This window comes from Oncorhynchus clarkii, chromosome 16 (assembly GCF_045791955.1).
Source record: "Oncorhynchus clarkii lewisi isolate Uvic-CL-2024 chromosome 16, UVic_Ocla_1.0, whole genome shotgun sequence".
NCBI lineage: Eukaryota > Metazoa > Chordata > Actinopteri > Salmoniformes > Salmonidae > Oncorhynchus > Oncorhynchus clarkii.
The window spans coordinates 52,689,365-52,703,452 of NC_092162.1; the positions used below are offsets into that span (position 1 = coordinate 52,689,365).

The 14,088-nt window shown below is 40.0% G+C and overlaps 1 protein-coding gene across 11 annotated transcripts in view; it reads left to right on the plus strand.

Moving 5' to 3' along the window:
• LOC139368711 (oxysterol-binding protein-related protein 2-like) overlaps positions 1–8,559 on the plus strand; it is a 37,983-nt gene extending 29,424 nt beyond the window's left edge. For all 11 annotated transcript variants that reach the window (XM_071107983.1, XM_071107990.1, XM_071107988.1 and 8 more), the window contains 5 exons: positions 2,242–2,365; positions 4,256–4,381; positions 4,471–4,594; positions 4,833–4,923; positions 5,050–8,559. In XM_071107983.1, the coding sequence (XP_070964084.1) occupies positions 2,242–2,365; positions 4,256–4,381; positions 4,471–4,594; positions 4,833–4,923; positions 5,050–5,152 (568 nt within the window). In that variant the 3' untranslated portion in view covers positions 5,153–8,559. The remainder of the gene's footprint in view (positions 1–2,241; positions 2,366–4,255; positions 4,382–4,470; positions 4,595–4,832; positions 4,924–5,049) is intronic.
• Positions 8,560–14,088: the final 5,529 nt, after the last annotated feature.

Here is a 14,088-nt window from a genome sequence, read left to right on the forward strand (position 1 = left end):
AGGTGGATCAGAGAATCACCAGCAGCAAGAGCAACATCAGTGATGTATACAGAAAAGAGAGTCGGCCCGAGAATTGAACCCTGTGGCACACCCAAAGATACTGTCAGAGGTCCGGACAACAGGCCTTCCGATTTGACACACTGAACTCTATCAGAGAAGTAGTTGGTAAACCAGGCGAGGCAATCATTTGAGAAACCAAGGCTGTCGAGTCTGTCAATAAGAATGTTGTGATTGACAGAGTCGAAAGCCTTGGCCAGGTCGATGAATACGGCTGCACAGTAATGTCTCTTATCGATGGCGGTTATGATGTCGTTTAGGACCTTGAGCGTGGCTGAGGTGCACCCATGACCAGCTCTGAAACCAGATTGAATAACGGAGAAGGTACGGTGGAATTCGAAATGGTCGGTAATCTGTTTAACTTGGCTTTCGAAGACCTTAGAAAGACAGGGTAGGATAGATCTAGATCTGTAGCAGTTTGGGTCTAGAGTGACTAAACTATTTTAATAAAAAGTAACACAATAACAATAACGATATAACGATATAGCGGTACTGGTACCAAGTCAATATGCAGGGGTATAGTTTAGTTGAGGTAATTTGTACATGTAGGTAGGAGGAAAGTGACTATGCGTAGATAATATACAGCGGGTATCAGCAGTGTAAAAACAAAGGGGGGAGGGGTGTCAATGTAAATAGTCCGGGTTGCCATTTGATTAATTGTTCAACAGTCTTATGGCTTGGGGGTAGAAGCTGTTAAGGAGCCTTTTGGGAGCCAAATTGGGAGAGCTTGGTATGTGTCTCCGTGTGTGGAGTGAAGGTGGTCTAGAGCTGATTTTTTTCATTTTTTTTCTGGTTGCATGTGACATGCTAGTAGAAATGAGGTAAAACGGGCAGCGCCAGCTGTGCCATCAGAGTCCCTGGGTTCGTGCCCAGGCTCTGTCGTAAACGGCCGCGACCGGGAGGTCCGTGGGGCGACGCACAGGTAAAACGGATTTAAGTTTGCCGGCAAGTCCCCAGCCGCTAGGAGTGGATGAGCATTTTCTTGTTTTCTTTTGGCCTTATACAGCTCAGCTCGTTGAGTGCGTTCTTAGTGCCGGCATCGGTTTGTGGTGGTAAATAGATGGCTATGAATAATATAGATGAAAACTCTCTGGATAGAGGTCTACAGCTTATCATGAGGTACTCTTACTTGAGAAATACCTCGAGACTTTAATATTAGACATTGCACCCAGCTGTTACTGACATAAACCAGACATAGCTGCTCTGTCCTGCCAATGCACAGAAAACCCAGCCATCTCTATATTATCTGCCACAACTCGGTGAAACATAAGATATTAGTTTTTAACGTCCCGTTGGTAGGATAATCTCGATCGTATATCATCCAGTTTATTTTCCAGTGATTGCACATTGACCAATAGAACGAATGGTAAAGGTGGTTTACCCAGTCGCCGACGACGGCCCACTGAATTTCCGTCATTTCTTCACGCTAATAGCTAAATTAGGGACAAAATAACTTAAACAATGCTTAAGTTTTTGTTAGTTTGATTTATTTATTTATTTATTTAACCTTTATTTAACCAGGAAGGGCTCATTTAGATTTAAAATCTCTTTTTCAAGAGCGTCCTGGCCAAGATAGGCAGCACCAAGTCATTACAAAAATTACAGACAAACAACATGAAAAACTACAAGTAATCTAGTAAAAAACATAGAATTCACAAGAGTATAACAAAATCAAAAACAGCTAATTAAAAACATTGACAGGTCAGGGAATCAGTCTCAAGATCATTCATCAGTGATTTAAAAATACCAATCGGGACAAGTTCTTCCAGTTTAAAAGTATTTTGTAAGGCGTTCCAAGACGATGGCGCAGAGTACATAAAAGCCCTTTTACCAAATTCAGTTGGGACATTTGGAACAGTTAGCAGGATAAAGTCCAGCCAACAAAGAGAGTACCCACCACATTTCTGAACAATAAAAAATAGCACAGTTGGTTAGGAGCCGGTAAAATCTGGCACCATTATCATCAAAATAGAAACACCGTGTTTGAACAACATTCCACCCATGCGTCAACTAGGTCATTTGTCTGCAGGATAGAGTAGTACCTTCCCGTGTCAAATGGTTTTGAAGCGTTTCTACCTACTGAACTCGCCCCTGGTGGGTGACACACAATGATAACACGGCGTCATTCTGTCAGTGCTGCAGTATTTGGCTGCTGATGTCTCCTCCCCTCTCTGTCCCTGGCAGTAAAAAGAAGCATTGTGTGATCTATGGGAAGTGGACTGAGTGCATGTGGAGCGTTGACCCCCAGACATACGAGGCCAACAAGAAGGCTGAGAAGAAAGGAGACTCGAAGAAACCGAAGAGTCAGGTGAGTCAGTGTCTCACAATATGGGTGTCCTTTTCTAGAGTAAAGATATTTTCGAAGCAGATTGGGCTTTGTAGTGTACATATTGTGTGTGTTTGTAATGTTTGTTGACTCATTGTAATACAACATTGACTTCTCTTGATAACTGTCCTCTGATTTTGATTTCCTGATGATTCTGTCAGAATGCCATGACGTAATGTCAAGGTAAAAATGAGACAAGTAGTCTAGGTCTCTGTAGTAGTAGTAGTAGTGTGTGTGTGTGTGTGTGTAACCAGTGAGAACAGTAAAGTGTAGTTCATTTCACAGTGGATATGGTATATTCATGGTACATGAAGTAGACATACAGGGCATTGGGAAAGTATTCAGACCCCTTGACCTTTTCCTAATTTTGTTACGTTACAGCCTTATTCTAAAATTGATTCAATTGTTTTCCCCCTCAATCTACACACATTAAACCATTATAACTAAGCATAAAAACGTAAAAACATTAAGAAATGTTTGCAAATGTATTATAAATAAACTGATATCACATTTACATAAGTATTCAGACCCTTTACACAGTACTTTGAAGCACCTTTGGCTGCAATTACAGCCTTGAGTCTTCTTGGGTATGATGCCGTAAGCTTGGCACACCTGTATATAGGGAGTTTCCCCCATTATTCTCTGCAGATCCTCTCATGCTCTGTCAGGTTAAATGGAGAGCATCACTGCACAGCTATTTTCAGGTCTCTCCAGAGATGTTCGATCGGGTTCAAGTCCGGGCTCTGACTGTGCCACTCAAGGACATTCAGAGACTTGTCCCGAAGCCACTCCTGCGTTGTCTTGGCTGTGTGCATAGGGTCGTTGTCCTTTTGAAGGTGAATCTTTTCCCCAGTCTGAGTGCTCTGGAGCAGGTTTTCATCAAGGATCTCTCTTTGTTCCGTTCATCTTTCCCTCGATTCCCGACTAGTCTCCCAGTCCCTGCCTCTGAAAAACATCCCCACTCCATGATGCTGCCACCACCACCATGCTTCACCGTAGGGATGGTGCCAGGTTTCCTCCAGACGTGATGCTTGGCACTCAGGCCAAAGAGTTCAATTTTGGTTTCATCAATCCAGAGAATCCTGTTTCTCATGGTCCGAGAGTCCTTTAGGTGCCATAAAGGCCTGATTGGTGGAGTTCTGCAGAAATGGTTGTCCTGGTTGTTCTCCCAACTCCAGTGGAACTCTGGGGCTCTGTCAGTGACTATCGGGTTCTTGGTCACCTCCCTGACCAAGGCCCTTCTCCCCCGATTGCTCAGTTTAGCTGGGCGGCTCTAGGAAGTATTCTATTTAAGAATGATGGAGGCCACTGTGTTCTTGGGGACCTTTGATGCTTTCTGGTACCCTTCCCCAGATCTGTGCCTCGACATAATCCTGTCTCGGACCTCAAGGCTTGGTTTTTGCTTTGACATGCACTGTCAACTGTGGGACCTTATATAGACAGGTGTTGTCTTTCCAAATCATGTCCAATCAATTGAATTTACCACAGGTGGACTCCAATCAAGTTGTAGAAACATCTGAGGGATGATCAATGGAAGTCTCATAGCAATACTTATGTAATTAAGGTATTTCTGTTTTTTTTAATTGTAAAACATTTTCAGAAATATCTAAACCTGTTGTTGCTTTGTCATTATGGGGTATTGTGTATAGATTGATGAAGGGGGGGGAATTATTTAATCCATTTTAGAAAAAAAGGCTGTAACGTAACAAAATGTGGGAAAGGTCAAGGGGTCTGAATACTTTCATAATGCCCTGTATCCCTTGCTGAAGTCATTTCTGATTTTATTGCTTTATTCAGAAGGAAAATACACTTCTCATTAGATTTTTGTAAGCATTGCTAGTTTTATATAGACTTGCATATGTGTGTGTGCAGGAGGAGCCTGATGGGGCAGACAACGATGATGCAGATGACATGCCTGAGGTCCAGGAGACCGTAGCTATGATCCCTGGCAGCACCCTGCTCTGGAGGATATCATCACGACCCCAACACTCTGCTAAGGTAACACACACACAGCTTAGCGTATAACCCAACAGCTTACACACACACATACATTTTGGTATTAATTATGTATAATGTTATTTTTACAGATGTATAACTTCACTAACTTTGCCATGTCTCTGAATGAGCTGGAGCCTGGCATGCAGGAGCGCCTGGCCCCCACAGACTGCCGCCTGCGGCCCGACATCAGAGCCATGGAGAACGGAGACATGGGTATAGAAGTTCTTCTATTACAGCCTCACACCCTACATGATGCTGCCCTCTACCGTTCCTTTGGGGTGGTACATTCACATGTCTTTTTTTGTGTTCAGATTCCATTGTTGTTTTTTGAGAGGTGTTAAGTATGTCAGTGCCACATATCCACAAAGCCAAAGTATTAGAAACTAGTGTTAAGGTTGTGTATCTAAGTACAAAATAGGTAATTTAAGATCCACTGTTCTTGTATGTGCAGATGAAGCCAGTCGAGAAAAGGAGAGGCTGGAGGAGAAACAGAGGTTGGCTCGGAAAGACCGTTCCAAGGATGAGGAGGAATGGTCCACTAGGTGACAACTGAGTGTCCTCACATTTCAAGATTTGTATTTATTCATATGACATACTTGTAGAACATAATGGTCAATGGTATTATATAATTTAAAGTAAACCATAATAACCATTATCGTGTCTTCCAGATGGTTCCAGTCAGGCACAAACCCCTACACATCATCCCAGGACTGGCTCTACACGGGGGGCTACTTCGATAGAAATTACTCTGAGCTCCCTGTTATCTACTGATCCAGGTGGTCTCCGTGGGAACACCCACCAACGTCCCCTCAGCCTCCCTTTCACTCCTGCCAGTCCCCTGACACTCTCCTGTTCTAAGCACCACACAGTCTCCCATTGGAACTCTGAACTGGCGATAGACAAGTGTTATACAAGGAGAGACTATGTGTTGTTGACACAACCCTCCCCCATCTTCTAACAGTTATGGAACAAACAGTCAACGGTGAAATCAGGAATGTGAATGTGCCTTTGATCATTGGAGGCATCAAAGGTGAAAGCAGAAAGGAACTGAGACTGTAGGAGACTGTGTTTTGTTCCTGAACAGGAGTGCTTTGTGGGTACCCCTCCCCTTCCTCCCTATCTGACCTGGGTCGAATACCTATTTAAAATATTTCCAATATTTTAGTTTGATTTAACTTGCTTTACATGGCGAGTTTGCACATTTGGGACTATTCCTTTGGTCCCATTGCGCCTGACAAAATAAACCAAGCACACCTGGACTATTCCAACCAGGTTTGCCTCCCCTAATACAGTGTTGGAAAAAGTACCCAATTGTCATACTTGAGTAAAAGTTAAGATACCTTAATGGAAAAGGACTCAAGTTGAAGTGAAAGTCACCCAGTAAAATACTACTTGAGTAAAAGTCAAAGTAATTGTTTTAAATATACTGAACTATCAAAGGTAATTGTAATTGCTAAAATATACTTAAGTATCAAAAGAATTTGAAATTATTTATACTTTATGTTAAACAAATCAGATGGCACCATTTTCTTTTTTTAATATGGGTAGCCAGGGGCACACTCCAACACTCACACATCATTTACAAACAATGCGTTTGTGTTTAGTGAGTCAGCCATATCAAAGGCAGTAGGGATGACCAGGGATGTTCTCCTTGATAAATGTGTGAATTGGACCATTTTCCTGTCATTCACAATGTAGTACTTTCAGGTGTCAGGGAAAATGTATGGAGTAAAATGTACATTATTTTCTTTAGGAATGTAGTGAAGTAGAAGTTGTAAAAAATATAAATAGTAAAGTACAGATACCCCAAAAAATGACTTAAGGAGTACTTTAAAGTATTTTTACTGAAGTACTTTATACCACTGCCCCTATATACGTCCAGAGGTTGAGCTTCTCTTCACTACCTGTCACGTAATGTAAGTTATATGCATAGATAAGAGTAATGACCATTTGCTGTATAGGCCAATCACACACGTATCTATCCACATTGGCCAGTGCTCAGTCTATGAATACAGACCGTCAGTTAGTCATTCCCCCAGCACAAAATATTCCTCTCTTACGCTTCTGCATGGCTATTGGCTCGCTAGCTAACAGTGTTAGTGACCCCTAGCTTTGTGGCAGTAGCCTACAGTACATTCAGCTCCCACTGTTTATCTAGTTAGTCAACTTAGTGTTAAAGTAATCATGAGTCATGAAAATAATTGCGGTTAGTAAGATTATAAGAAGAGTAATTTGTCTGTTTGCGAGTGTGTATACATTTCTAGTGGTTTGTACAGAATCTGAAGCCATATGGTTCCTTTTAACTACAGGTATGACTGGTGCGGGGTGGTTTGCTCTTCAGTCATTGGCTATGATTAAGTGAATTGACTATTGTAACATGATAAAGCATGTAAGATATACATGTATGTAAATACCTACTTTATCAAATATAGCTAGCTAATCACCATAAAACTGTCCTACCAGCTCAAAGTGAATCTGGAATTGATGGGATTATAACTGATATACGGGAGAAGTCATTGTATAATAGTATCAGCTTCCCTTGTTGTTGCCTTCCTTGTGTTAGGAACTCTGTAGCTTTCTAATCACACTCCTACATCACCAATCTCTTTTATAATGGTCAGCCATTATGTGTAGGTTCTTATTTATAAAAGACTGGCATCAAATCATTTTTTAACAAATCTAATATATTTTGGGGGATTAATGTGTAGTTGATTGTACTGTGGTAAACATTACATTGAAGCCTTGTAGATTAAGCCTAAATGCATGAGTCAAAGTGTAAACCAATGTGCTTCTGCTCTGGAGGTCTTTTAAAAGCAGCAAACCACTTTAGTGTCTGTTTAGTAAAACATGCCATGTTGACCATTGGGAATGCTGTTCACTCTTCATGAGAATCCAAACGTATGGGGATTCAGTTTGGTTTCCCAGGATCCACTTCATTCCCTGCACTACAAACTGGCCTACTCTCCTGAACCACACTGTGCATTTGAAATGATCGCCAAAATCTATGCATCCAACCAATAGCTCTGAGTGTCTCGGCGTACCTTTACATGGCTAGTAATACACATACTTTAGTTTTGTCACCGGCAGCCAAACCCACATATGACCGTGTTGTCAGCTTGTTTGACTGTAGATGAACCCAAAGTGATTGTGTGAATTTGGTCTGTGGATCACCATGGTAGTCTGTAAGAAAGTATTATAAAGATGAATCCCCAGCTTAGATCAATTTGATCTTGACTGAATATTGCTTTCACAAATGTCTTAGTTTTTGTGGTATTGCTGGTGGTTGGAGAAATGGGCAACACAATGTGGCAAAAAGACATGACAAACCAAGAAGCCTTTGATCATGTCTTATCTTGACTGATAGTTTTTTCCCCAATGGTTATGCTTAGTGCCTGAATTTGTAAGGCCTAGATTCAGCCAGACCAAGCGTTAACTGGCGATGGCCGACACCCACATAGCGGATGTTTTGGTGGTGTCTGAGGTGTAACTGCGTTGGCGCTGTCAAATCGTTCAGCAGCTGCTCTTGTGATCATTGTCACAAAGCCACACCCATCCCCCTCATGTTAGAAATTCAGAATGAGAACGTGTAGGCTATATAGAAATAATGACACTCAAATTGAAATTTATTTAACAAAAAGTACAATTTCGATTTATATAAGCCTAATTCGAGGTGTAGGCTATATCTCACATTCCAGTGTTTTGAACTTGTAAACAAGGCTGCATGGGATTTCTTTTAATATGACTCCATGCAGCCAATGGCAAGGTCCGCTTTCGGTATAAAGCAGGAGCCGCTTGGGGATCTGACAGTTCTCACGCAGTTCCACCTCCAACACCGCCAAAACAACCGCGATTCGGATGTTGGGTAAAGCGGATCTAATTGAATAGAGCCCTAAGTAAACAGATTTACCTGTATTTCATTTCATTTCATATTTAAGATGTTTTTAGTTATCAGTCATGTTTATAACATGTGTTTTTCAAACCCATCTCTATGCTTTGCTTTATTGTCAGTAACACTTTGAAATGTTTAGGTCTCAGCAGATGTGTATGTACAGGAAATGTATGTAAAACAGATCACACTGCTTCTGGTTGTATCTACACACTTCATCACTGTTTCATCAAATGCTAATTTAACTAGCATCTGAAGATGAATGTACCAACATTAAACAAGTAGATTTTTATCTTGCTTTGTGTGTGTGTTTTCATAATAGCTTATATAAGTTGTGTTTTTAACATTTAGAAAATCCTCTTGACTGTGTGGTTGTCAATGTAAATATATGTTCTTCTGCCCTGTGTCTCAGATGTTTAGTACAGTAGAATCACAAGCCAATAGCATATTTTGTGCAATTGATTTATTAGTATTTAAACAAACTTTTGGGGATAACATTATTGCAGATGTTTTATTTTAAGGTGGAAGTTTTAATGGGTAATTTCTGGGTCATTTAGTGGGTCAAAAATCTAATTAAATCATATAGTTTAACTACTGTACATGCTTTTTTTCTTAAAGAAAATATTGTTGAACATAGAAACCACAAATTAGAAGTTCACTTAGGGCTGGATTCAATCTGTGTTGCAGAAGAAACCTGCGTTCTAGCTTGATTTAAATTGAAAGGCAATGTTCGCGGATACTGCATTCAGGGTTAACGCTGTATGTCGGCTCAATCGGAAATTACGTTTACATTTTTACACGGATCTTCCGCGATACGGTTTGAATCAAGACCTTTTATTCTTATTTTTTACATTTCATATGAAAAATGATGATCATGGTGGTAAAGTATGGAGGAAAGGAAAGCTTTTCTCAAAACAATGACCGGTATGATTTTTATGACAGCTCACTCCATACAGTAGCATTTAAACTGTACACCACCAGCTCAGTCTGACAGTGTGTGCGTTTGTCTATGGAGAAGCAGCAGAAACAGTGACCATGATACGCGTTCTCTCATAAGCCCTGTTTATACCTGCCGCTAACATGCATCCTTTGTCCTGATCCTGTCCACATTTACAGAAATATGTCTATACATTGTATTAAAATGCGCCTCATATCTGTCTACATTGTGACCAGATCTCCTGGCCCCTCCCTGTATGCAAATTATTTTAATTTTCTAGCTTCCCCCCCCCCCCCCCAAAATTGACACATTAATGCCATATGTCATTGGTGCCACCTGTCAATGGTTTTAGAAGGTGGGATAATTATGATTTAAATGGTTTTTCTGTCCAGATCCGTCTAGGCTGTGTTTACGCAGGCAGCCCAATTCTGATATTATTTCCACTAATTGGTCTTTCGGCCAATCACATATCTTTTCACATCAGATCTTAGTGAAAAAAATATCAGAATTTGGCTTCCTGCGTAAACATAGCCCATTGTGCCTGACTACCTCCGGAGGTGGCGAGGAAGATCTGATCACAATGCAGCTTTTAATCATCTACACCGTCTGAAAATATGGGCACAATCAGGACAAAGGACGCAAGTCAAGAGGCAGGTATAAACAGGGCTATAGAATGCTCACTATAATGATCTGACTGTATTGCTTGTAATTTTAGAAAGATTACTACAGACAACAGTATTTTTTTTGTATTTCTCTTTTATTCTTTTCCTGATTGAAATGTATTGTAAGGTCATTATTTCATTCATCACATTACATGACATGATGCACCAAGTCTACTACAACTGTTTACAGGAATACACTGAAACATACACAAGGTTTTCAAATGGATACATGAAGTATAGCTCATTGCACTTACAACAGTGAATGTAACATCTTATTCATTTAGGGTCTCTGTCTTTATTTTCTGTTGCTTTTTTCAATTACATTTTCTTTTTTACAAACCTCCATCCAGTTAATGGAAGCCAGGATATCCCTTTTGAGGAAGGTGTTTTTTCTTCTCGTTTTACAAACACAACATGTATAGAAACTCTACACAGACCAATATGTTTCCGAATACAACGTTTTGTTTTTAATTAAACAGTCTGCACAAGCCAGCCACATACACAATGCTTTTTTGTCATTTTTATTCACAAAAGCACAAGTTTGGCAAGGTCAGCCTGCGTGGCTTTCCATGCCTGTGATAGTGTTTAGCATGACATTTACATGTTGTACAGAGCAGTCTATGACCCTGACTGGTATTTACAGTGAATATGCCTGCCTGCCTGTCAGATGTAAGGAGAGGCTTTATGCTGCATTAGCTCATGCACTTGTTACTTTTCACTAAGGTGAAAGATGACTGCTCCCTGATGGTTGAGAAAGATTTTTTGTCGCTTTTTGTCCGGCATTCCCTTGTCTGTCACCCTATTATGTTCATCCATAGTAATGTCCTGTTGTTGTTCGCTGTGCATAGCCATCCACAAGGACCCACAGCATGGGCAGATAGTCTCAGTTGCTATGCTACTTTAAAAGCACAATTTTTGGTTGACGTAAAAAAAAAGACTTGGGGGTTTTATTTGTCCCTGGCAAAATGCTGTGGTCCAAAGCCCATCCAGAGTAGATGTAGGACTGGATGGGACAGTAATAAGATGGCTTTCTTGATTGACCAGTATTGTAATAATAAGCCCTTACTACTATGCATATTAACGTCCCATTTAATTTCACCACGGTGCATTTTGTGTGTGCTTTCCTGAGGCAAAGTGATTGAACACAGTTACAAACTATTTCAAACACAAACAAGTCATAATTGGATTTTGATCAGTATTGATTGTTTTCTTTTTTTACAACTTCATTATTATCGCTATCTCATTTACATATCTGATCATCCAGTCACTGACAGTGACTTTATCTGTCGCTAGTTTGTTCTAACGACCTGTGAGGTGCTTTCCATGCCAGTCGTATCTACTGTAAGGAGGCCTTTGTAACAGTAGGACAATATTGATATGATCATCATTCTATTCCATGAACTTCATAGGGATTTCGCCAGTGTACCAATGACTATCTGTATGATACAATAATATTTGCGTATAGATATTCCATTAAAGTATGCTATAAAAATAACTTTACATTGAAATAATCGCCCATACTTGAAACAGCAGTTACTGTACTGAGTGAGTTGTGGGTTAAGGGATTTTCACACTAAAGCCTTTCAAGCTAAATGAATGGTGAGTGGGTATAGCCTACAATGGTTTTTGGTGGGCTCACTGAAAGGAAACAAGCAGCCTCCCATCAACGTTCAAACTTCTTGAATATCATAGTATGTTAATAGGTAGTGGCAGTGTACACACACCAGGTCATTCCCTTCGATCATGAAAAGTGCCTGTCATTTCTCAAATATGTGTTATATATATATTTATCATATAGTATTTGTTTTACATATTTATACAAATGATATATTTAATCTCTTCATATAATTGGCTTAAGTCTAGCAGCTTCATTCTATTCTATGGAATAACAAGTGCACAAACTAGCAGCCAAGTATTGGAATCCATGGCCGTCCAACAAAAATGGGGTCTTCAGCACTGTACGTACAAGACCATTCGCTGTACCCAGCAACCCATGCTTGAAGCAATAAGATGGCAGACTTCATTGACACTATTCTGCATCAAAAAATGGCACCTTATTCCCTATAGACAGCCTATAGTACACTAATTGGAATAGTGTGCCATTTTAGGGTGCCTATGTAGATAACCAGTTGGCAACCGGTTCCAATTTTCAGTGAAGGGACTGAAACATGCCACTAAAAAGAATTTAAAGAAACATTGAATCAAATTCCTGACGTACACATATTGTAGCTATTTACAAACAAGTCAATCTATTTCTGTAGCAGGACTGCTGAAAGGAAGCAGTATTTGTCTCAGCCATGACAATGATCGTGGTATTCCGTTTCTTCCTTATTACTTCACCCAAATATGATTCATTGCATAGAACGTTTGAAATGTAAAAGTTGCCGTCGACCACACACTTGTTTTATTTGCCAGATAATGGTTTGTTTTTTAGTAGGATGGTGAGAAACACACGCATACAGTACTCACACACATACAAACATCAGGAACGTAACGATACAGAAGTGACTGTTACTGAGGTTTTGCCAGAGCATGCTTGATTCCAGCAACCACAGAAAGAGAAAGAGAGAATATACATCACGTTTGGGCTCCCATCAGTAGGCCTTTAGCGTCTGAGCGTATCACCAGTAACACTACTACACACGCTGCACTGCAAAGAACAGCAGGAAGAACACTGACCTGAGAGGTTTCCGTGACAATCGTCAACATTTTGGGGTTTGCAGTTTGGTCGCAAATACACTTCAGTGTCTAATCCACCAAACACCTTTTGCTACCTCGCACACAACTCATACATCACTGTTGCCCGCAGCCATATGTGAGTGTGTGCAGAGTAGGTGTCTCTCCAATCTAACATCCTCAGTCTGTTTGAAACACATAGCCAATATGCACTCCATGTCTGTAAGGTGTTTATCTTTCCCTGTGATGGTGTTTTGGATGTTAAAAGTCTGTAGTAAGCCAGAAAACATGAAAACCCAATGATTATGACAGTCAACAAAAGAATGCTAAACTACTTCAAGTCAGATACAATGGTGATTTGCACTGGTTTGTATTCAGTGCCTCTCTGCTGTCTTGCAGTGCTCATGTATCATAATGGGCAGATATGAAATGCCTTGACTGGGCAGTACCAAACTACCAGACTGGATTTACAAGGTTGTATTTATTAGAGCATTCCGTAGCAATACGTTTTGCAACGGAAAACAAAAACAAGCTTTTCTTATTGGACAATTTCAGGTAGTCCCTCCCTGTTTGTCAGTTTTTTTTATTTTGTTTGGTGCCTAATGAATACAACCCAGGTGTGGCCCTGTTAAGATGTGATAGCAGAATATCGCACAGAGGCAACACATTCCTGACTAACGATTTGTAAAATGACACAAGAGTGTGCTCTTTACAGACTTTCTTCCACATACTATTGCTTTTTCATTATTAATAATCAGAAATAAATAAGGTAATCAATGATTATGGACACCATAAACACACAAATGTATGAGAAAATACACAATATAAAGGATTACAAATTTAAAAGTGAAACAAAATCCTAAAATATAAATTAATCTCGCAGCCAGTGTTCCAGTGGACATCATTATTACATAAAAAAGTCTGCAATTAAAATAAGCTTTATGGATAGAACATGGAGTAAAAAAATAAGATGTAACTTTACTCTAAATAAAAAAGAATGGAATGATTAAGGCGAATCCACTATCCTGTAACAGAAAATCAGGCAAATACAGAAATAGAACAAAAAACTGAGTTGTAAAAAAAACAACCACCAGAGACCCAAACGTTGTGGGAAGGTTCAGAAACACCAGGAACCCAAACGTTCTGGGGATGCTTTTTCTTATTAATGGCTTTGCAATGGCTAAAAAACAAACCTGGCCACATTCGGCTCTCATGGTGCAATCAAAACCTCCCGAATGATGATTCTCCCATCCTATGGCCAGATTCAGTGTTGTGTCCTCCTCGTCTTCTTTTGGATACATTTTTACTCTCATTTTTTATTATTATTATTATTAACCAATGTCTTATGGCCTCTGTGACTGAAATGGTGAACAGTGTAAGGTCTTGGATATAAAGTTCCATGCATTTCCGAAACATAAATCCACAATACACTTCTTAGACACATCGCAAGAGGGGAAGAAATGGAACGAGTCAGCATTAAAAAAAACGGGGCCTTTTTCCATTCTGGAATGTAGAGAAAAAAACTGAGCAAACTGTGGAGACTTCC